General features: G+C 45.1%; 1 protein-coding gene across 1 annotated transcript in view; it reads left to right on the plus strand.

The window, feature by feature from the left end:
* Nucleotides 1–237: 237 nt before the first annotated feature.
* Nucleotides 238–22,897, plus strand: part of Tnn (tenascin N) — a 62,803-nt gene continuing 40,143 nt past the window's right edge. The window contains exons 1-8 of the mRNA XM_041662841.1: nucleotides 238–646; nucleotides 1,646–2,020; nucleotides 2,756–3,019; nucleotides 7,112–7,297; nucleotides 8,675–8,764; nucleotides 17,266–17,529; nucleotides 21,147–21,410; nucleotides 22,155–22,418. Coding sequence (XP_041518775.1) covers nucleotides 238–646; nucleotides 1,646–2,020; nucleotides 2,756–3,019; nucleotides 7,112–7,297; nucleotides 8,675–8,764; nucleotides 17,266–17,529; nucleotides 21,147–21,410; nucleotides 22,155–22,418 — 2,116 coding nt within the window. The remainder of the gene's footprint in view (nucleotides 647–1,645; nucleotides 2,021–2,755; nucleotides 3,020–7,111; nucleotides 7,298–8,674; nucleotides 8,765–17,265; nucleotides 17,530–21,146; nucleotides 21,411–22,154; nucleotides 22,419–22,897) is intronic.

Consider the following 22,897-nt stretch of genomic DNA (forward strand, 5'->3'; position numbering starts at 1 on the left):
CCTATTGCTGTTGATCAAAGAAGTGGTCAATGTTCAGGCTGCTATAGACACTAGGGATTAGGGTAATAAAGGCTGTCTTAGGTGACTGTGAATAGAAGCCCTTCCTGGCACTGTGAACAGTGTATGGACTCAGAATCTGCTAAAATGGGCACTTTCCTCCCTGCAAGCCTCATGGCTTTCCTTGTGTTCTTTTCCTGGATCTAGGCCTCCTGGAGTGTCTGATCCCTTTCTCCAAGAATGGGTCTTTGGGGGATCTCTGCCTTCCCCCTGGGGCTCCTGCTTGCTTCTGTGCTCCTGGTGGCTTCAGCCCCAGCCACTCCGGAGTCTCCTGGCTGCAGTGACAAGGAGCAACAGGTCACCGTCAGCCACACCTACAAGATCGATGTGCCAAAGTCAGCTCTGGTTCAAGTAGAGACTGACCCACAGTCCCTCAGTGATGAAGGGACATCACTCTTGGCAGCCGGGGAGGCTGGGGAGGAACAGAACTTCATCTTCAGGCACAACATCCGTCTTCAGACTCCACAGAAGAATTGTGACTGGGCAGACAGTGTCCAGGACCTGCTGGCCCGGGTGAAGAAGCTGGAGGAAGAGATGGCAGAGATGAAGGAGCAGTGTAGTGCCAACCGCTGCTGCCAGGGAGCTACTGGTGAGTCCCCCCCCCCCATATTCACTCTACAAACATTTAGTGAGTGTCTGCTATGTGTTAGGTTCTCCGCTAGCCTCATGGGTACTGTGAGATCCTGGTGCAGGCCCCTCTCACTGTCAGCTTTTCTTGGGGTGCAGGACACACCCGTGCTGTTTATTTACTGATACAGCTCATCGGGCATCTGGAAGTCCAGGCAGGGAGGGTTTGATAGGCTGGCCTTGTGGGCTCATGACACCAGAAGGGAAAGATCCCAGGACAGTCTTACTGACAGGCCTGATTGCTAGTCAAGAGGTAAGTATAGAAAGGGGAGAAGGGAAGCCAAAGGTGTTGTGAAATTTCTCCAACGAGGCTAATTTTATCAGTTATCACAGTTCTGAGACTAGAAGGTGTGTATTAGTGTCCTGGCCTATAGTAAGAATTCAGAGAACTAAACATTTTTATTAGTTATAAAGTACACTTTTTTTTTCAAAGAATGATGTTTTCTCAGCTTCATGTTTTGTTTCTTCTTTAATTTACTTAATTTTATGTACATTGTTGTGTGGGTGTCAGATTCCCTAGAACTGGAGTTACAGACAGTTGTGAGCTGCCATGTGGGTGCTGGGAATTGAACCTGCGTCCTCTAGGAAGAGCAGTCTGTGCTCTTAACAACATTGAGCCAGGGCTATTTTCTGTAGACTTGGTTCACAACCAGCCTTGCTTGGTCCCGCTCCTTCCACCTGCATATGGAGCCACTGGAGTCCTGCCCCTTTGAGGCTAGAGCCCAACCATCAATGTGGACCACTTAAATTAAAGTCCCTTTATAGAAAAACACTAGTCACCACCATTCAGAGAGGAAAGGACCCAGTGATTTCACCCAAGAAGCAGCGTTTTAGACAAACAAAAGAAAAACTGAGATTTGATGCCAGTGGAAAGTGTTTTCCTCACAGAGTCCCCACAAGATCCAGAAAATGTCAATCATCTCTAACCAGTGACCTTCACCTGTTTCTCCCCACCTGGCAGATCTGAGCCGTCACTGCAGTGGCCATGGGACTTTCTTCCCCGAGACCTGCAGCTGCCACTGTGAGCAGGGCTGGGAAGGCGTGGACTGTGAACTGCCCACCTGTCCCGGGGCTTGCAGCGGTCACGGGAGCTGCGTGGATGGGCGCTGTGTGTGCGACCAGCCCTACGTGGGGGTTGACTGCGCCTACGCTGCCTGCCCCCAGGACTGCAACGGGCATGGCGTGTGCGTGCATGGCGTCTGCCAGTGCTATGAAGACTTCACTGCGGAGGACTGCAGCGAGCAACGCTGTCCGGGTGACTGCAGCGGGCATGGCTTCTGTGACACCGGCGAGTGTTACTGCGAGATGGGCTTTACTGGCCCTGACTGTTCCCAGGGTGAGAGCCGGTAGAAGCGCTTTGAGGTCCACCCTTCCCACGATCCTTGGTCTCAGTTGTCCTAAGTCTATTTATTATGTGTCTTACTTGAGAATCTCTCCCTTTAACCTAAATAACGATCCTTTTGGAGGGCTCAACAATAGAGTTGGCTAGTGGGTGAGGGGCTCCTCAAGTTCCACCCCTACTCTAGGAGTTTAGACAATTGATGGCTCCTGGGCGTGGCTTGTAGTAGGTTGGTGAGCACCTCACCGAAGTGCGTATAGGAAGCACTAACTGGACTCAACCAGTTATATACAGAAAGAAAGATGGGGCGGGGGGGGGGGGAGTGGGAGGCAAGAAGCAGCTAGGGAAGGAGGAAAGGACCTCCTGGTGGGTGGAAAGGAAAGTGTTTAGGGGGTGGAAGTGGTAGATACGCCCAAGATACATTATACCTTTGTATGAAAATTTCAATGAATTAAGAAAGAATAAAGTGCTGGACCCCCGGCACTTTTTGGTAATACATAAAAGTTCCTGGTAGGGATCGAGAATATGCATTTGCAGGAATTCCCCTGGGCCTGCTCCTGGTGGTGATGGTCAGCAACCAGGCAAGAACTTCCTGGAGAGCAGTGTCCAGAATGGCGCGATCCTCGGTCTGCATCCCGCAGGCCTCCTTATAGCCGTAAATTAGTGCTAGTTCACTTGGCCTCCCAGCATCACCCTCTCCATCTTCACCTCTTGTTCCTGTTCCGCTTGCAGTGGTGGCTCCTCAGGGCCTGCAGCTGCTCAAGAGCACAGAGAATTCCCTGCTGGTGAGCTGGGAGCCCTCCAGTGAGGTGGACCACTACCTGCTCAGCTACTATCCCCTGGGGAAGGAGCAGGACACAAAGCAGGTCCAGGTGCCCAAGGAACAGCATACCTACGACATCACCGGCCTGCTGCCTGGCACCAAATACATAGTCACCCTGCGCAATGTGAAGAAGGACATTTCCAGCAGTCCTCAGCATCTACTTGCCACTACAGGTGAGACACAGCCAGACACCCTAGGTTTCTCCTGCTTTCCCCCACAAATGCTCTGCTGTTGATTGCCCTAACTTGTAGTCTAAAAACAGCAGCTGAGGTCCTGGGTGCTAGAGAAGCCACCTACTTCTCTGTGGCCCTCTTTCGGATTTCTGAGTCCTTCAAGCCAGCAATGGAAACCTGATGGACTGAGTCTCAAGAGGTCTCCTGTTTCCGGGAGACCAGGAAGGTCTAGTTGCCCCCACACTCCCATACAAGTAGCCAAAGAGCGAATTGTTGGTTCCTTACTGAGCTTTCGAGATCATTCAGCAAGTTCAATTAGGGCTGGGTGAGAAGTGGTTGAAGTTTCCTGGAGCAGGTAGATTCAGGTTTACAGAGTTGTTTACAGAGGTATGGGCAGTATTTTGGTAGCTGAACACTCAAGGTCTAGCAGCAATCATTCTAGCTCGAAGGACAGGATGGGCGTTGGTACACCGACCCAGGGGAAGCTGTAGGAAAGGCCGCCCAAATAGGGAATGCGATAGAGGGATACAGGCAGTCTGTGGCACCCCTGCCGGGAGAGTAAAAGAATCAATGGCTTGAGCTCTTTTCTGTTCTCCAATCTATTGCTGATTCCTTCTGGCTGAAACCAAACTGGAAGACGTAATTCACAGAGACAAAAACCTGGGACACAGAACAGGGTGGAGTCCTGGACACAGAGCAAGGAGAGGGCAGGAGACTGGCTTGAAGGACAGAGTCTCCACTGTGTCACCAAGTAACACTGAAATGATAGGAAGGATGAACATGGCTGCTTATGTCACTAAGTGCAATAGCTCATCTCTTGGTGAACAACCAGGGAATTAAGAGTAGACAAGGATTTATTACTTGCAGCAAGTAAGGAGAGCACTGGGACTAACTCTCAAAGCAGTCTTCTTTCCCAAACAAAAAAAGTGGAGGTAGGGAGGTATCAGAAACATATTGATAAAGGAAAAATTACTATCACATGTAAAGATGAGCACATTCCTGAGCAGGCTAAAACAAGCAAACAAACAAAAAGGCCAGGAACTTGAGTTTAGTTCCTAGAAGACATGTTACAAAATGAGCACAATTACTATTTGTAATCCTCATGCTGGGGATGGAGAGCAGGTGGATCTCCGGTCAGTCAGCCCTAGCCTGCTCAGTGAGCTACAGACCAATGAGAGAGCCTGTCTCAGAAAAACAAGGTGGACAGTTCTTGAGAAACAACCCCCTGAGGTTGTCCTCTGGCCTCCACACACATGTGTAAATGCATCCATGTATGTATACACACACACCATGAACATATGCAGTGGCTAATATTAGCCATTCGGTGCAAAGAAATAACGCCAATGAATGACTCAGAGTGTCTGGACTTATTTTGACTGGATCCTCGTTAGTTGCTTTAATGGCCTTTAATTGCAAAACCACCACCTGCACCATCATCACCACCACCAATAAAGTGACTTTGAGCCAACTATAGTGGCACATGTCTGTCATCCTAGCCCCCAGGAGCCAGATACAGAAGGATCACTAGCCCCAGGCCAGCTTGAGCTACACAGTGAGACCCATTTCAAAACAAAAGAATTTTGAAATTATGTTAAGTCGTTTAAAAGGGTGGCTGTTTTCCTCTAAGTGTGGAGTAGGAACTATACGTTGTGGCTGCCTGGCAGCTAACACTCTAGAAATCTAGTTTTTCATGAATATTCTTAAAGTGGCATTGACTTTGGGGAGTTTGCATCAATCTAGTTGTCCCAGTGACTCTGATTTGTTCCTTCACTCAACACTTGTTCACCAAGGAGCCACCGTGTGCCAGGTGCTGTTCTAGGTGCTGATCAAAATGTACTGCCATCACCCTACTCCCAGTCCTTGGGGGAAAGATCCAGATGGGTAGGATGTTGGCATGCAGTCGTCTTTGTGGAAACAGAGGCTGCCTGTCCTATTTCGGTGGCAGGAATAAGGTTTGAGTAGATCAGTGTTGAATGGCTGGGAGAGATGTGGCAGTTTTAGGGCGGGCCTTTTCAGGGATCACTAGAAACATCCCTGCAGCTGGACAGGTTGGATCTGTTCATTTCTTCCTAGGAAGATATCCATCCTGGAGAGCTCCAGCGGTGTCTCAGCAAGAATGCAAGGAAGGATTGGCTCTAGACTAGGGGTTGAATTAAATAACGGGGAGCGCAGGGCTTTGCTTTGGTGGGGATGCTATAAAGAAGTGGGGGGCAATTCTATGATTGAGTGTCTTAGGGGATTTTCTCCAGAGGGAGGGCTCACCAGAGACAACCAGAGCCGTGACTGGAAAGAGGTAGTGTGTTGCCAGTTAGTCAGGAGGGGGAACATTTTGTCATTTCTGTGGACAACAGTCTTGCTTTCGTCTGTGTTCAGACACGGTCATAGGATGGCTTTGTTTTTGTCTCAATCTTGCGTGCTGGCCGAGTGTCCTTGACTAATGCTAATGCTTTGTGAAATGGTTTATGAGCACGGGAGACTGCTGAGCACAGCTGCAAGAGCCAGGCCAATGTCTGATGGTAGGGGTTGCTTTTGTCTGCAGCTGCATTGTCTGTAGCTGCCTTGTCTGCAACTGCATCTGCATCTGCCACAGGCAGGACAGCGCTGAGACTCCCAGGAGAGGGCAGGAACATCTGGTGGAAAGCCTTAGCAACCCTTCTTAGAGTCTTCCTCTGAAGACTTGTAAAACCTTGCTACCTCACTACTTTGAAGTTTGTCTTTCTGTCTAAACTATTCAAGTTCAAACCTATCTTCCCTGCCCCTCGGGGGAGTTTTAACTTTCTAACACTTACTCCCATCTTGAACATTCTCCTTAAGTCCTTGCTGCCTTTTTTTTTTTTAATTTGTGAATCCCCCAATTCTCTTAAGCCATGTAGGATGTCTTCCACAATCCTGCAGTCACCTTGGTCACTTCCCTGTTGCCTTTTCACTGGGGGGGGGGGTTCCCTCTTTGAAAGAAGTCTCAGAACAGAACCTGGGGCCAGCAGATAGGAGCTGTAGGTGAGAAGAAAGGCTCTGAAGAGTTCCTTGTCTATAGAAGAGAGAATCTCAGATATTCAGAGCTGAGGGATCTTGAGATAACTGAGTTCATACTCTGCCTAATACGAAAGTTCCTTGTCTTATATCCTTGACAAGAGGTCAGTCAGAATGGGTGAAAGTGCCTCCAAGCTAAGGCAACATGACCTTGGAAGGGGACAAGGCTGGGAGTCTTGGAAGTTGTTTTTCCCTGCCTCAGACTTTAAGAGCGATCTCTATCAACCTGGGGTACAGCTGTTGCAGTTCTAAGTCTTCACAGAAGTCCTGAGTTGCCCCTCCCCAAAGGTCTTTGCTTAGTGTGCCATTCCTTTGTATTATAATTTTATGCTTTTCTTTCTAAGTGGCAGGGCAAATGTTTAACTCCATGCGGTTCACTATGAACAAAGTCATATGATGAATGTTCTTTACAGGACAGGGCCGTGTGGCATCATGAGCACACTGGGGACCTTGTGAAAGTAGTAGAATTTGATAGACAGTTCGGGAAGGATACAGAGACAGACCTAATTAAAAACCACCTGCTTTGTAGTTTTGCCTTGGGTTAATCTGTAGTGCATCTGAGCACTGTGGGCTCTAACTTGGGAGTTAGAGGAAGAATCTGGCTCTATTAGAAATGTAATATATTGAAAATTTGAAATGACTTGCCCCAGCTTTACATGCATCTATTCCCATGGCTATTGCTAAGGACAGGGGCTCAGTAGCCACAGGGAGAACACCAGTTCAGAGCAGCTGAACCCCAGGCTGGGTACTGTGGGTGCTGACCTGAGGGGAGCAGCTCCAGCTTGGTCAGAGTCTGTGTGGGAAGGTGGGATGTGTAGAACATAGTGGGATGAAGCGTGGGATCTTCCTACGAAGACTCTGCCTTTTGTGGAAAACCTCGAGACTAACATCCAGCTGCTGCCTGGGGAGCTCTAAGACCCCTGTTAAAGACTGTCCTGGGGCTGAAGCCAGCTCTCAGTGTGTCAAGGAAGGGAGCTGACTTAGTGGCCAATGGCCTATCTCAGACATGTGTGGTCTCTGTGTTCAACCCTTTTCGCTTGTCTTCTCTGATCTTTGTCCTAGATCTTGCTGTGGTGGGCACTGCCTGGGTAAATGAAGAGACAGAGACGTCCCTTGACGTGGAGTGGGAGAATCCGCTGACTGAGGTGGACTATTACAAGCTTCGGTATGGCCCCTTAACAGGACAGGAAGTTGCTGAGGTCACTGTGCCTAAGAGCCGTGATCCCAAGAGTAGATATGACATCACTGGTAAGAGTCTACACTGGGAGATTCTAGATGCTGGCTGCAGAAGCTATGGTGAAGGGAGGTGGTGTGCACTGGGTCTTAGGGATCTAGAGTCTAGATACCTAGGTGCAAGCCTGCTCCCAGAGCATGATGTCTCTGTGCCGGCATTTCAGGACTGGAACCCCAGGACACTTCTTAAACAGTCTACTTCTAAAGTGTCATTCCTATCAGCAGAGTTTTTGAGGTCCTATGTGTATTTGGGGCCGGAGAGATGGCTCAGTGGTTAAGGGCACTGCTCTTCCAAAGGTCCTGAGTTCAATTCCCAGCAACCACATGGTGGCTCACACCGTCTGTAATGTGAACTGGTGCCCTCTTGAGGAAGAGACCTGGTCAGTCATCCTCATCAACTTAGATCATGAAGCCCAATATGGACAAGTTCAATAGAACCACATGCTGAAAAAAAAAGTATATATTTTAGGATGTATTTGATGTTGTACAGGTACTTCTTTTGGAGGAATATTGTAGGGGAGTAGGGTGGGGAGGGAGATATCTATCTATCTATAATCTGTATATATAAATATACATATATATTATTGAATTATGTATATATGCATATATATATATATATTGCTGAGTACTATGCTGAGAAAGGTTTTGTTAGGCAAAGGGTAGGAATCCCTTCTTAGATGATTGAACTAATGTTACTGGCTCTCAGGAAAGTCTGGGATGTGCCAAACTTTGTAATACTCAGAGTCTCTATACTTTCCAAGGCCCTTTTAGAAAAGTGATATTATGTGATACACAGTCATGAGTATCAAGATGGACACAGGTCATTAGAAGAAGTCCATTCCAGTGAAGGATCCCCAGCTTTGTGGTCCATACTCTGGGTCCTCACTCTGCTGCCTACTCCCTCAGTTTCTTTCTGAGAGAAGAGCTTGCAGCTCTCCCTGTTCGTGGGGAGGAGAATGAGCATGTGGGCTTCGTACAAGCAACTGCTTGTTTCCATGTTGCCAGTGGAGTCTGAGTGGTTGTGTCACGAGGTCCAACCACTCCAGTTGTTTCCACAGCCAGATAACCTAGGCCAGATTCCTCCCTTTTCCTCTATTATAAGAACGAGTTCGGAGGGAATCTGCTTGTTAGGAGCTGGAAAACATTTGGACTGTAAATAAAATCAGGAAGTAAGTACTTAATAGTCAACAAAGAACAGGAGACCCAAGGACTTAGTGCCACTTGATCCCCACCCTTTCACGTTCTACTGATCCAGGGCTGCTTATCTGCCTCTCCTGGCAAGTTTGGGGATCAGCATAAATCTTACCTCCTCAAGAGAGTCCAGGTCAAAGCTGTGCGGGCGTGGAGTTCGGAGCCTGTCTTCACATACACACCTTGGCTTCTTTTCTCTAGGTCTGCAGCCTGGAACAGAATATAAGATCACAGTTGTTCCCATGAGAGGTGGCCTGGAGGGGAAGCCGATTCTCCTGAATGGCAGGACGGGTATGGAAGTTCAACCCATTTCACATTCTTGATTTTTTCTGGTCTCTGGGTGACAATTCCAGGATTTCCATGGAGAGATTCTCTGACTTTCTGGATGGGCAGAAGAACAGAGGAAATTTCTCCTGTTTCCCTTTGTTTTCTTGCCATGGGAAACTCTTCCTGGGATATTGGAGTCCAGGGGAGACAGTATTCGTGACACTTGTCTTCTGATTTCAATTGTTTCAATCACTGAATTATTGTCTCGAGAGACTTAGTATGTGTGCAGAAGTGCATTCCCCAAGGACAGCTGGTCTAGATTATTTTTCCTGTTGTATTTGTAGTTTTTCATAATGTCAACATCCAAGCAGTCTGCTTTGAAATGGGAAATGATGGTTAAGGCCGTCTGTCACACGGAATCATGATATAGTTAGCATTTCTCTGTGAGAATATTTATAAGAGGTTATGCAGCCTTTACCAGCCAGAATGGAACTTGAAAACGTTGTAGGTTTAAGTACATCTTGAACTGTGAGCCTCCTGCAGTGATTACGCTTCTGCCCACGCAGATTGGGCTCTGGAAAAGGCTGATACTTGGAGCCTGCAAAAAAGGAATCCTTCAGTTTTGAGTTTTAGTTTAAAAAGTGGCTTAATTCTTTCCAGTTCAGCCTTAGAAGTAAGTAGGTGGGGTGATGTAATAATGAGGATGAAGCAGTGTGAGGGTTGAATGAACTAGTTCTGTTTCCTATGAGACGGTTGGCGTATAGAAGGGTTAGAGACCTTTGCAATTATAAAGGAAGAGATGTAATTTAATTTATGGCCCAGACAAGATGGACTGGGTTAGTCTGCCTAAATGGTTGCTGAGATATTTGAGTGAGTCAGAAAGTGGTAAATACTTCCCTTGCTTCTGAGAGCTTTCTTTATGGCTTGATTGAGAAGTTAGAGATCAATCGAAAGTTTGCTATGTGCCAGGCAGCAAATTCCCTGGACATTTTTCATGGGTTTTGTCATTTAGTTCTCAAGCCAGTCTATGGATGAGCTATTACTATTATTTCTAGGTCCTATGCATAAGAAAACTTAGACTCAAAGGAGTGAAGACCAGGATCACCCAGCCAGGAAATGGCCAAGTTGGGTTTGAAAGAAGGATGTTCCCATTTAAACATTGGAGCTTAGCTACAGAGGCAAAGTGCTTCTTATTTGACCCTTCTGTGAGAGATTAATAAGTTTTCTCCTCTTATACAATCAATACAACATACAACATTTGGTCATTAAAGTGTGTGTGTGTGTGTGTGTGTGTGTGTGTGTGTGTGTGCGTGTGTGCATGTGCGCGTGTGCGCGTGTTTTCCACATGCACTAAGCTTCTCCATCAGATACCGACTGGGTATTGTACAAATCAATTCACTTATGATAGTACCTACTAGAAGTAGTGTTTGATCCCAACAAGTAAGAGGTCACTTGTTGCTCTTGTACAGGACCTGGGTTTAATTCCCCAAACCCACATGGTGGTTTACAACCATCCAGAACTCCACTTCTTGATCCAACACCCTCTTCTGACTTTCTTGAGCACCAAGCACACATGTGAAGCACATAGGGATGTAAGCAAAACACTCATACACACAAAAATAAAATGAATAAATGGTTAAAAAAATAATAAAAGATCCCAAGGCTGACGGGTCAGAATTTAAAAATGGGTTCAGAAGGGAACTGGAAAACTCTCTTATTAGAATTGGAAACACAAACCTCAGCAGCCATGGAAGGAGATGGGTGGGGAAGAGGTGGAGATGTGAGTTAGAGTCTAAAAGAGCTGCTTGCTCAGTGGTGTGGTAGTGTAGGCTGGCAAGTAGCTGTATGGTAGGGGGTGGGGCGATGCTTCAGAATGAGAAAGCCCAGAATGTTGGGAAAAGCACACTTCAGATTTTGGTTAGTATAAAAAAAAAAAAAAAAAAAAAAAAGGAAAAGTATTTCTTTTTAAGTCTGAACTCGAAACAGCAAGCATGCTTGGTAGAGCTGATAAGTACACGATTGCATTAAGGGGATAATTATCCAATTCATCGCCCTATCATGTGTTCATGTCCCTTGCCTATGGCTAAACGTTTGGTCTTCAGTGGATTAACTTTTGAGAGAGAGACAATAGCATGTCCTAATCTTTCCAGCAGATCAGAATGGCAGTGTCTCCACCCAGAATACCCAAGAAGAGAGGTGAAACTCAGCTTCCCTTCCTTGACCAGGGGGAGCTTGCTTTTCCTTAATGGATGTAAGGAGCCCTGATACCTCCATCTTTTCATGTGTTATTTTAAACCTCAAGGAAGTCAATTGTGAAGCTTCCCTTCCTAATGTTCCTGGGGTGGGAGTAGGGATGGGGAATGTAGACGCAGGATATAGAGCCTGAGGGAGGATCAGGAGGGAAGATCCACCCTTACTGGCCTGCAAGTCAACTACAAGTCAGCCAATCCTGGTGGCCCAACTTCTACTTCTTGACTAAAGCCTTTCATAGTCACATTAAATGTCACAGTCTCTGAGTTCTTACAGCAATTAATTGCATGTGCCATTGAGTTGGTAGTTAACCTTTCAAGTATATTATCCCAACTAGACTATTAGCATCCGAGAAGTGCTTTTTATTGTCAATTATATCCTAAAACCAGGATGAGATGCTTTATTGGATTGCAAATAAATCTATGGTATGTGCCCTACTAAAATAAAAAAGAAAAAGATTCTATGGTTTCTGAGGCCAGGAAATAATCTCAGGCCTGGTTAAGACTATTAGTTAATTTAGGAGATGAAAAGATTTGTGTTCTCCAAATGTTTTGCACCTCACAAAATGAAAAAGAGTAACTAAGTTTAAGGACAGCACATGCACAGGCAGGGAGGGAAGAATGTAGTTCAGTTATTTTCCACTTAGCAAGTCAGCCAGTGGAACTTGTTAAACCCAAACTCATAAAGCCGAAGGGTCTCCAAATAAGAGTTTATTAAGCTGTTACAGCTGCTTGACAGAAGCAAAACAAAGCAAAAGCCTGACCAGGTTCTTGGACAAGTTCCTTTGACTATTGGCAACAAAACTAAATAGCAATCGAGATATGCGCATGGGATATGGAGTCAGGAATATAGTTATAAAATTCTGGGAAGGAAAATGTACATATTAAACACTGAGTCTGCACTGACAATAGGTGAGAGATTGGATTATCATTGGCAGCAGGAGATATCCACATTGTAACTCCACATCGACAGCTCTGCCTCTTGAGTTCTCCCAGGGACCTCTCCTCTGCTACAGTCAGGACCTTGAAATACGCTGCAGAAAAGAATTTGAGGACAAAGCAATGAAGCACAATTAGGGTTTAGGAAGGAAAACAGTGGTTAGGAAGGAAATGGTGGTATATACTCAAGGCATAGGTACAGGCTTCTCAAGGGACAGAGAATAACAAGCATTTGACAACATCTATGAAGGATTCTGAAGTCAGATTGGTCAAAGGACAAGATCTGTATCTAAATTGAAAAATCTAAAATTAAAAAGGTGAATTAAAGTGTTCTAATATACTTATTTTTAACCCAAGACATACCTGTCAGTGAGATTATAGGATGGTTTATGAGTGTATTCTTCAGGTTCATGAGTGAGCACAGGGAGTGCTGAGAAGGAAAGTTTCCGTCAAAAAGATTGAAGAAGTTCTTACTATTTCTAGATCAGAAGAAAATCAAAACCTCTTTATCAAGACCTCTTTTTGACTGTCAGCTCTATTCACAACATTTTTTTTAGGTTTCCCCCCCCACACCAAAAAAGTACAGGTTTATGATAAAAATCCTGATGTGGCGAACTCAAAGGCCACTAACATTTTGTTCTTAAACATGGCTGATTGGTTGTTTTAAGTATTCTGCTTCATATATCTCCCAGGAAAAGTGACAGTGTTGCTATGCAGTCTTTACAATGGGGGTATGTGGTGACGGAACCTTTCCTTTCTCACCTCCCCTTAATTTTCCCTATCTTCCTATCCTGCTTCAGGGTTATGTAGCGTGGAGCATATGCAGAAAGAGCAGTGTCAGTGTAGAGCTCAATAAAAATCAAGAGAGAGAGAGAGAGAGAGAGAGAGAGAGAGAGAGAGCAGCATCTTTTGTTCTGGATGAGTTGGTATTAGTACTTCTGACAGCTTACAAGTTGACAGAAGTGGCCCTGGGCAGTGACTAGATTTAGGTCAAGGTTCCTATGTAGCACGAAGAAGGGGGAAGGCCTTATGGTTAGTTTCACGCAAATGTGCTAACAGATTCACTTCCTTTACTTCTTCTTCCCTCCTCCTCTTCAGCCATTCTTTTTATCAAACTATTATCATGAAAAAGACAAGGCTGACAGAGCCGATGAGGACCCCATCCCCAGTGTCCAGGACGTGGGAAGTTGTAGCCGCGCCTCCTTGTTGGGGCCAGGTTGGAGACTCCTGATCTGCAGCCAGGGCTACAGCTGTAACTCGTCTAGGATTTGGCCCACCACTGCGGCTACTGGAAGATTTTGCTGTGTGGAAAAAATGGTTTAATGATCCCCACATCCCCTCTTGGCAGACAGGGAGGTTTTGGTCTTGTGGCGCTGGCTTCATGCAATGTGGCATTTTGTGAGTGTGTGGGGTCCATCCATGAGGTCTCGGATGTCAGCATCTGATTGCCACCCTTGTTCTGTCCTGTGAATAGTTAGGGGTCATAGCTTTGTGAGGATTTCCCTGCAAGTTTACGTTGTTGAAGAGTTGCAAGAAACGGGAGGAGAAGGAGGGAGAAATCACTGAGTTCTAATTTCTAGCTGGACTTCTGTGGTTAAACTTACAAATTTAAAGCTGTTCTAGATAAAGAACTAGACTGATTTTTCTTTTCTGGTATCCATAACAAAGACTTATTTATTTATTTATATGTGTGTATACATTTATGTATGTATTTACTTATTTAGGCTTTTGGCTCAATTATTACCTAAGCCAGGTCTGGAATCTTATCCCAAAACGGGAAAAAAACCCACCATGTTGGGAAGACGAGTACTACAGAGAACGTGACTGAAGAATGAAGAAATTGGAGTTTTTCCTTGTAATTCACCCTGGAGTCTAGAGGGTTGAGGAGTAACAGACATAGGATAAGCATGATGAGGGAGAGAAAGTCCCTAATGAAGTGTGCTACTGTCATTCAGATACCCTGGTTCCTCCTCTTCATGGTCTGTTGTGTCCGTGTAACATCTGGTATATATATTTTTAACCTTGGAGGAAGAAGAGAGACTTAGCAGTGTCTAAGTCAAGTTATCATCCTGCAGTATAAGCTTGAACAAAGCATTTCTCAAATGGTCAGCATGTCTATATGCAGTGCAGAGTGGAATCTGACCCAAAGGGTAAAGACCCAAAGAGGACAGACCCAGCATGAAGACAAAGGTAGCAAGCTTTCCCATCCCAGTTTAGTCTCCCATCAGATGCATGCAGATAAAAGCCGTGAGTCATTCTTCCTAGCAAAGTGTTCTTTAAGTCCTCGAAAAGCCATCTAGGCAATTGTTAACATTATAACCACACACTGAATGTTTCCCATGGCAGAACTGGTGGAAAATAACAGTGTATTTAACTTGCTTGTGTGACCTATAAGGTTAGTGATCTTTAAGTGAAGGGCAAATGAGTCTAGAGGGTTTGTTTAGGGTTTTTCTTGGCAGCCACTTGATCTCTTCAGTGTCCCGAGGCTGCTGAAGGAGAATGAGCTCCAGGTCTGGCCAAGTTGGATCTCTCAGTCCATGTAGACAGATTTGATCCTACCCACCCACTGGCCTGTGCGGAGTGCCCAAAGCTGTGGGCTGAGTACTGACTGGGCAAGCTGAAGAAGTGAGAGACACTGGGCGTTATAGATGTGGGTGGGTCGGGGCTTCAGGAGCAGGACTCACTCCCGTCTCTATGTCCTTACCCTCCTCCTCTCATCTCATCACTATGGCCCAGGCTGAGCTAGGGTCTTGGTAGTCTGTTACCGTCCCTTCCTAGCAAGCATGAAATCATTTTGGATACAGAAAGGGGAAGGGAGTAGGGAGGGAATCATTTTTGTTGTGTGCATGCTTTCTTCTGAACAACCTCTTAGAGCCTCCTGAAATTGGGGTTGGGATTCTGTAGGTTTCTGCACCCAGATTTCCTCCTTTCTCATTCTACGGGGCTCTCTTTGCTAGTGAGGTAGATACATCTAGCACTCCAACAGCCCAGGGCCATTTTCTCTCTTTAGGATACTCCCCAAGTTCTAATCTACTACTACTACTACTACTACTACTACTACTACTACTACTACTACTACCACTACTACTACTATTTTATTTCAGCTTACAGTAGCCTCTCAGAGCATATTTTATTTTCCCTACAACTTGTTATTAAGGGCTACTCCACATAGATTGATACTATGTCATTCATATTGGATTGGGTTCACCCAGATGACCCCATTTTGACTTTATTATCTCTGAAAGGATTGTTTAAAAACAATAAAGTTCCAAACTGAGGTACAAGGCACAGCAGGTTGGCATGTTGTATTGGAGCAGGAGGACTGGACACAATTTAACTTATGCCACCACCGATTCTAAGCTGCATGTGGGCATTCAAAGATGGTTAGGGGAGTGATGGCCACTAATATTTACTACTATTGATCTTAGACAAGTTATATGGCCTAAGCCTAGCATATTCTTACTGTTCTAAGAGTGGAAAACTTTATCAGTTTTCCAAACTAGTGGGGCATCTAGTAAATGCCTTCTGTTTTTACCATGAGATTGACAAGTAACGTATGAAAAGCACGTGACCCCTGGTGTGTGCTTAGAAAATGGCAGTTGACTTACTAAATGAAATATGAACAGCCTCTGGTAATGGAACACATTTCATCTTTTCATGCAAATAAAACACTGTCCTTATGTTTGAAGGTGCACCGCAGCCGAGGTCACAAAAAGGGACTGTGTGAAGTTGTCCCTTCTCTCTGGAAGGTCCTTTAATAAGACACCAGGAGTGGATTGGGGGGAAAGGAGTTTTGCTGCTTTAGACTAAGAAGTGGCTTTTTAGCTAAAAAGATGTAGATCCATATACAGAGGAATTGTAGTCTCTTGTCTTAGTTTTCTTCTGCTCAATAGCTTTATCATTGCCTTGATAGATGTGTATGGATGACTTACTTGTAAAATTCTCCAATGGCAGGAAACTGGACATAAAGGATAAAAGACTAAATTATTACTGGAACTTAGGAGGTAAAAGTAATAAGTAGGAATGTTGGGTCAGGACATTATTACACATTGCATAAAATGGGGCTGATGGGCTTCACTGGGAAGCCCTCATTCTGTGATATGCATCAGAACCACTAAAATTTTATAGTGTTTACTAACTTATTATGTATTTTTTGAGATAAAGTTTTGCTCTGTGGTTCAGTATGGTGTTGAACTTCATATATAGCCCAGGTTTACCCTGAACTCGTGATTCTTCTGCTTCAGGCTCCCAAGCACAAGGATTGCAGGCATGTACTGCCACAGCCAGGGAGCTATGTGTATATGTGGGGATACTTGTCTCTAATCCCAGCATTCAGAGGGATGAGGCAGAAGATTGTGAGTTCAAGGTGCAGCTGAGATAAATAGTAAGAATCTGTTTTTAAAGAACTATCCCCCCCTCCACCAAAACCCAAAAGCAAGCAAGCAAGCAAGCAAAAAATCCAAAAAAGAAACACTAGAAACAGAGATGCTAGGGCTCATTCTAAACTTTCTGAAGTGGAATCTCTGCTGGTGGCACTTGGCAGGGACCTAGTGTTGACACAATTTGAGTACCCCAAAGCTTGATAAAGGTTAGTAAGTGCTGGTATGAAAAAGCTTGGAGACTTCCTGAAGCCCTAGGTGCAGGGTGTGCTGCTGAGATACATGCGCATCTCCAGAATACAGCTGACAAATTGTTCTGAATAGAAACGTGCTCGGCATAGCTTCCGGCTGTGCTATTTATTCATAACTGCTGAGTCTGTCACGTTCCCTGTCATGCACTTTGTGGTGAGGTGAATGAACTAATTTTTTGGCACTTTTATTTGGGAAAGGAAGAAGAAAGGAACATTGTATAGATAGATGATAAATGCCTGGTCTAGAAACATCCATTGGAAGAAGTAGATAGAAGAGATCAGTTGTTTTGATTTCAGGAGATGAGATAAGGAAGGCTACCTGTTCTTGAAAACTTACTGAGCAGTCTCCTGGAAAGGAACCTAGGGGCATCCCATCTGTGCCTATGGCATACACTTTAAAGGAGTTATACTTCATAGAAACTACTACGTCAGTGAGAACATTGGTTACTTCTTAGGTGTTTATCTGCTGTGCCTGATGGAGTTAACTCAATGTGTTCAGTGATCTGAAACTAGAACAGCTTTTTTTTTTCTCAGTCTACAGACCTATTCACAGTTTAAGATTAAAGCAGATGCTAGGTGTCTACCTGTCACAGTTGAAGGAGAGACCCCCTTGCATTATGGAGATCCCTGACCATAACTAAAATGACCGTGGATTTCAACAGGAAAGTGGTTTCTCTAATTTTTCTTTCTCATGTATTTTTATGAAGAAATTGATGGACCAACCAATGTGGTCACTAATCAGGTGACAGAAGACACGGCATCTGTATCCTGGGATCCAGTGAGGGCTGTCATAGACAAGTACATGGTGCGCTACATCTCCCCCGATGGGGAGAGCAAGGAGAAAGCTGTCCCCAAGGAACAAAGCAGCACTGTTCTGACGGGCCTGAAGCCAGGAGAGGCCTACAAAGTCTTCGTGTGGGCTGAGAGAGGCAACCAGGGCAGCAAGAAAGCAGACACCAAGGCCCTTACAGGTAACGGGAGAATGGGATTGGGGAAGCTTCTTCAGGGTAAGGAGGTTGATTTTGAAGGTGGAGATGGTTGCCACTTGGCATCAACTCTTTTGCTTGTGGGGTTGAGGATATTTACAAAAGCAATTTAAAAATATCCTTTTTTATACAATATATTGTGATTATATTCTTTCTGTATCCCAACCTGTCCCAGATCCCCCATCTCACCTCCCTATTCACCCAACTTCAAGTTATTTCTCCACTCAAAAAAAGACCCCAAGAAAAAAGTAAAACAAAACAAAACCTATAACCAAATCAAAACAAATAAACCCCCTGCAAAACCATAACAAAAAAAAACTTATGAAAAATCATGGAGTTTGCCTTGTGGTGGCTTCCTGGGAATAGGGCCTGCTAGGAATATGATTGATATACCCAGTGATACTCCATTGGAGAAAATGAATTTCTCTTTTCCCAGAGTGTATCAGTTGTAGATAGATTCTTGGTTAGGGGTGGGACTTTGTTCACTTCCCCAGCTCAGTGCAGAGATTTTTGTCCCAAAACAAATTTCAATGTCATATTTATGATTTTTTTCCTTTTAACTTCAGACTGAGAAATGAGACCATTTAAAAGAAATAGTCATACTTATTTGAGATGGAATTCTATATACATCTCTCTTGGAGTAGGGTAAAATTTTGTAATATTTACTTATTTATATATTTTTATTTTCTTCCATTCTCTTCCCCCAGCTCCTCCTCAATCTACTCCTCCTCTGTTTCTGTTCAGAAAGAGGCAGGTCTCCCATTGGTATAAACAAACCATGGCATATCAAGTTGCTGCAGGACTAAGCTTGTATTAAGGCTGGGCAAGGCAATCCAGCATGAGGAATATGTTCTTAAGAGCCAGGCAAAGTGTTCAGGACAGTCCCTGCTCCCATTGTTAGGAGTTCTACAAGCAGACCAAGCTACACAACTGTCACATATATATAGGCTGGTCCCAAGCAGGCTCTCTGGTTGTTGGTTCAGACTGAGTTTCTATGAGCCAGGTTAGTTGTTTCTGTGGGTTTTCTTGTGATGCCCTAACCCCTCTGACTCCTATTTTTATTTTTTAATAAAATCTAAAAACATTGACCCAACTATGACTTTGAATGCTTAATGCTTATTTTGGTCTGCAGTGGCGAAGAGGCACTTTGTATGTAGGAGATTTCTTTCAGACTATGGAAACAGTTTGCATCCTGCATTAACATTTGCCAAATCCACTGATTCTTCTTTTAAGCATTCAGAAACACAAGGACCTCCAAACGGCATGCACTGCTGCTCAGCTCAGGCCTTCGGGTGTTTTGAGACATACTAGAACATAGGATGGCTGCTTTTCGTGTTTAAACACTCCTTTGGTCATTCCCTGAATTCACAAGAGCCTAATCGGTATCCACCTGCTCTTCCAAAACACTTAATAGGAAGTCACAGGAAAAGGATTCACTGATTGTGTCTGGACAGTCACTGAATACAAAGAAAGAACTTCAGAGAAGTCTGCATAATAATTAGGACTATGGCTTCGGATCCTTGGCTGTTCAAATTTTAACCCCAGTGCTGCCATTAAGTAGCTGAGTGACAGTGAGTCTATTCTGGTTCATAAAGTGGCTCAGGAGTGTCTATGTCGTAGGGATATGTAACCATTGAGTGTCTTTCTTAGGCTTCCTATTGCTGTGGCGAAACACTATTGTTGAAGGAGCTGCTGACTGCGTTCCTGCCACCCAGCTCCCAGCCACCGGCTAGCTTTACCCAAAATAACAACACACAAATTGTATTCTTTTAAACACTGCCTGGCCCATTAGCTCTAGCTTCTTACTGGCTAATTCTTACATCTTGATTACCCATTTCTATTAATGTGTGCAGCACCCCAAGGTGCGTTTACTGGGAAGATTCTAGCCTACGTCCATCCTGGGTCAGAGCTTTATTGCATCTGCCCTGGAGAGGAGCAGCGGCATGGCGTCTAACTTCACTTCCTCTTCCTCCCAGCATTCTGTTCTGTTTACCCCGCCTACCTAATTTTCTGTCCTATCAGGGTCAAGGCAGTTTCTTTATTTAACCAATGACCTTCCTCCATCACACTATGACCAAAAGCAAGCTGGGGAGGAAAAGGTATATTCAGCTTATGCTTCTGTGTCACAGTTCATCATCAAAGAAAGTCAGGACAGGAAGCCGGAGGCAAGAGCTGATGCAGAGGCCACAGAGCTGCTTACTGGCTTTCTCTCGTGACTTGTTCAGTCTGCTTTCTTATAGAATCCAGAACCACCAGCCCAGGATTGAGCACTGACTAAGAAAATGCCTTACTGGCTTGCCTACAGGCTGATCTTGTGGGAGCCTTTTCTTAGCTGAGGTTCCCTCTTTTCAGATGACTTTAGCTTGTGTCAAATTGACATACATCCAGTCAAGCACATGAGCTAATTCATAGAAAACAACCGACACACAACAAGAGTCCTAGTTTGCTCGCTACTGTTGTGATAAAACACTTCCCAAAGCCAGTGTGGGGAGGAGAGGGTTTGAAGAGAGCCTGGAAGGACAGGCTGGAGCTAATAGGGAAGTAGCATGAATAAAGGCCTCAAGTATGAGCTTGGGCCATTAGGTAATTTCAAGTGTCCTCTGTGGTAGACATGTCTGTGAGGTGGTAGGTACAATAGCAAGGGCTGAGGCTGGGACATTAAAGGCAGTTCAGTGCCCTAGGAGTTAGAGCCTTTATCCTTCTACGACAGATGTCAGTGGTATGGCCCCATCTCTGTGCTTCTTAAGATCAGTTGTCTCATAGGACTACACGTTTTACTGAGGTGACTGCCAGGCTTGGCAAGCTGCAATGTGCAGATTGAAATGCTCTTTCCTTTTGGGAACACTCTTGAGGAGCTGACTTTTAGAGAAGAGTAATCAAGGCATTGCTGTTTAGCAAGGTACAATGTTTGTTACCTTGCATTTTGAGGAGGAAGTGAGATCCCATACCTGAAATGCCATTATTAATAGCAGGTTATATAATCACTGACCATGCTGCAGTTTGCCTGTGAGGAAGGACTGCTCCTTCCTTCTCTGCAGAGGTGCAGAGACAGAAACGTAAATCGCACAATTTCTCCTAAGTGAGGAACCCAGAAAACCAGAGCCAAGGCTCTGATCCAGCTTTGTCCCACAGACACTCAGGCAGATTCTGCTAGGGTCATTTTCACTAGCCCACCCCTCAGTACTGTCAGTTTAAAGCTTGCCCCAGGCCCTGGCTGCAGACACAATATTTATGTACAAAACATCGGCAGCTCCTACTTCTAGAACATCTGTCTTCCCAAAGACCATATAAGAGTAGATGGAGAAGATTATTGAAATATACTTGCTTTCAGGTAATCTATGGCAAAGGAAAACTCCGCATGTAAAAGTCATTTCTTTAAACGCCAGAGCAACTTGTGGAGAAAGGTTTGCAGAATTGATCCATATATTTTCCAGGTTTGAGGACCCTTTATTCCATTTATGCAAGTAGTTTGTTCTGACCACTTGTACACTTAAAGCTATGGGTGACTCGAATTAATTGACATCGTTATTTTGGCTATGTCTTTGGCTGTTTAGAAATTAGAGTAATAAGGCCTATCCTCTTATTTTGTATCTTCCTTGAAGAAATTGACAGCCCTGAAAACCTGGTGACTGACCAGGTGACAGAGAACACTCTTTCTGTCTCATGGGACCCAGTGGAAGCTGACATTGACAGGTATGTGGTAAGCTACACTTCCGTGGATGGCGAGACAAAGCAGGTCCCGGTGAGGAAGGATCAGAGAAGCACCGTCCTGACTGGCCTGAAGCCAGGTGTGGAGTACAAAGTTTCCGTGTGGGCCGAGAAGGGCGATCAAGAGAGCAAGAAGGCTAACACCAAGGCTCCCACAGGTGAGCAGAGAGAGATGAACCGGTGGAACGAAATGTGAGCTTATGGATTTGAGTGTGTGTGGTCCCACAGGCTGGGGTCTGAGATATGTTAAGATGCATGGCATTGAGGGGGTGAGGCAGGGTGGGGTAGGGTAGAAAGAGCACTCAAACTGCAGAGGGCTTGCTGCCCTTCCGAGTCTGATCCTTAGCACCCCTGTGAAAAGCTGGATGTGGGAGCACACACTTGTAACCCCAGCACTGGGGAGGCAGATGGGGCTCCCTGGGACTCACGGGGCTGCCAGCTAAGCCCAGTCAGCACACCTCAGGTCTCAGTGAGAGCAGTACAACTGCATAGAAGTGGTGCTGCTAACTGACCCACTGGATATGTGTAGAGGGTCTGGTTATGATTATATTTGGGATAATACTTCCAGGGTTCTCACTAGTGAAGTGGCCCTTGATAAAATGATAAATTAGGTACCCTGACAGTGTGGCAGGTGTTTAATTGGCTGTCTTGATGTACCATATGTCACTAGGAAGCTATTGTTCCTTCTACATTTTAGGGAGCCGAAAGTCAAGAAAGATGCTAAGTATATAGCTAGCCTGACTTTGCAATTGAGATTCAGAAACTGCGTTCTCCCCTGACTCCCAGCAGAGACTTGGTGTGGTAACCCACTGCCTGCTGAATGTTCTGGGACATAAAAAGCAGGATAATGGGGGTGTGCCTTCCACGGCTACAGCTTAAACTTTCAAACATTTCCCTTTCAGACCTTGACAGCCCCAAAAACTTGGTGACTGACCAAGTCACAGAGAACACTCTCAGTGTCTCCTGGGACCCTGTTCAGGCCAACATTGACAGGTACATAGTGAGCTACACCTCTGCCGATGGCGAGACCAGGGAGGTGCCTGTGTCCAAGGAGAAGAGCAGCACGGTCCTGACGGGCCTGAGGCCAGGTGTGGAGTACAAGGTCCATGTGTGGGCCCAGAAGGGGACTCAGGAGAGCAGGAAGGCCAACACCAAGGCCCCCACAGGTGATGGAACATGCCTTACCTCTATGCCATGGCTAAGCTTGTAAGATGTTAGGTTGATTTCTCTTTCTCTAACCTTGGCAGGCAGGATGATTTCACTGATTAGAGGTGATTGTGTTCCCTAGCAAATTGTCTACCTCCTCCTCTCAGAATGGGTGTCTCATATTGTATTCTCCAAGCTGTGGCCATCAAAGACGGCTGCTTACTGCTCATAGCCTGCACCTTTCTTCTACCTCGTCTGTTATTAGGGATAAACGTTTAGCTTTGGCAAGAAGCAGCTAAGAAGAAAGCACAAGTAACTATCAGGCTGAGAGAGCCAGACTCGCAGGTTGTGAGCCACAAACAATTTTTGCTTTTTAAAAATGCCTCCCTTGTTTAAACCCTTCCAATGAAGTTTGTTCCTGTTTCTGCCCTTTGGATGAAATAATTGCAGTGTTTTGTTCTCTAAAAATAAGCCAGTGTCTAGTCCCTCCCCCCAGTGT

Source organism: Microtus oregoni, unplaced genomic scaffold (assembly GCF_018167655.1).
Source record: "Microtus oregoni isolate MIOR12 unplaced genomic scaffold, Mior012 000013F_ref0000133, whole genome shotgun sequence".
Taxonomy (NCBI): domain Eukaryota; kingdom Metazoa; phylum Chordata; class Mammalia; order Rodentia; family Cricetidae; genus Microtus; species Microtus oregoni.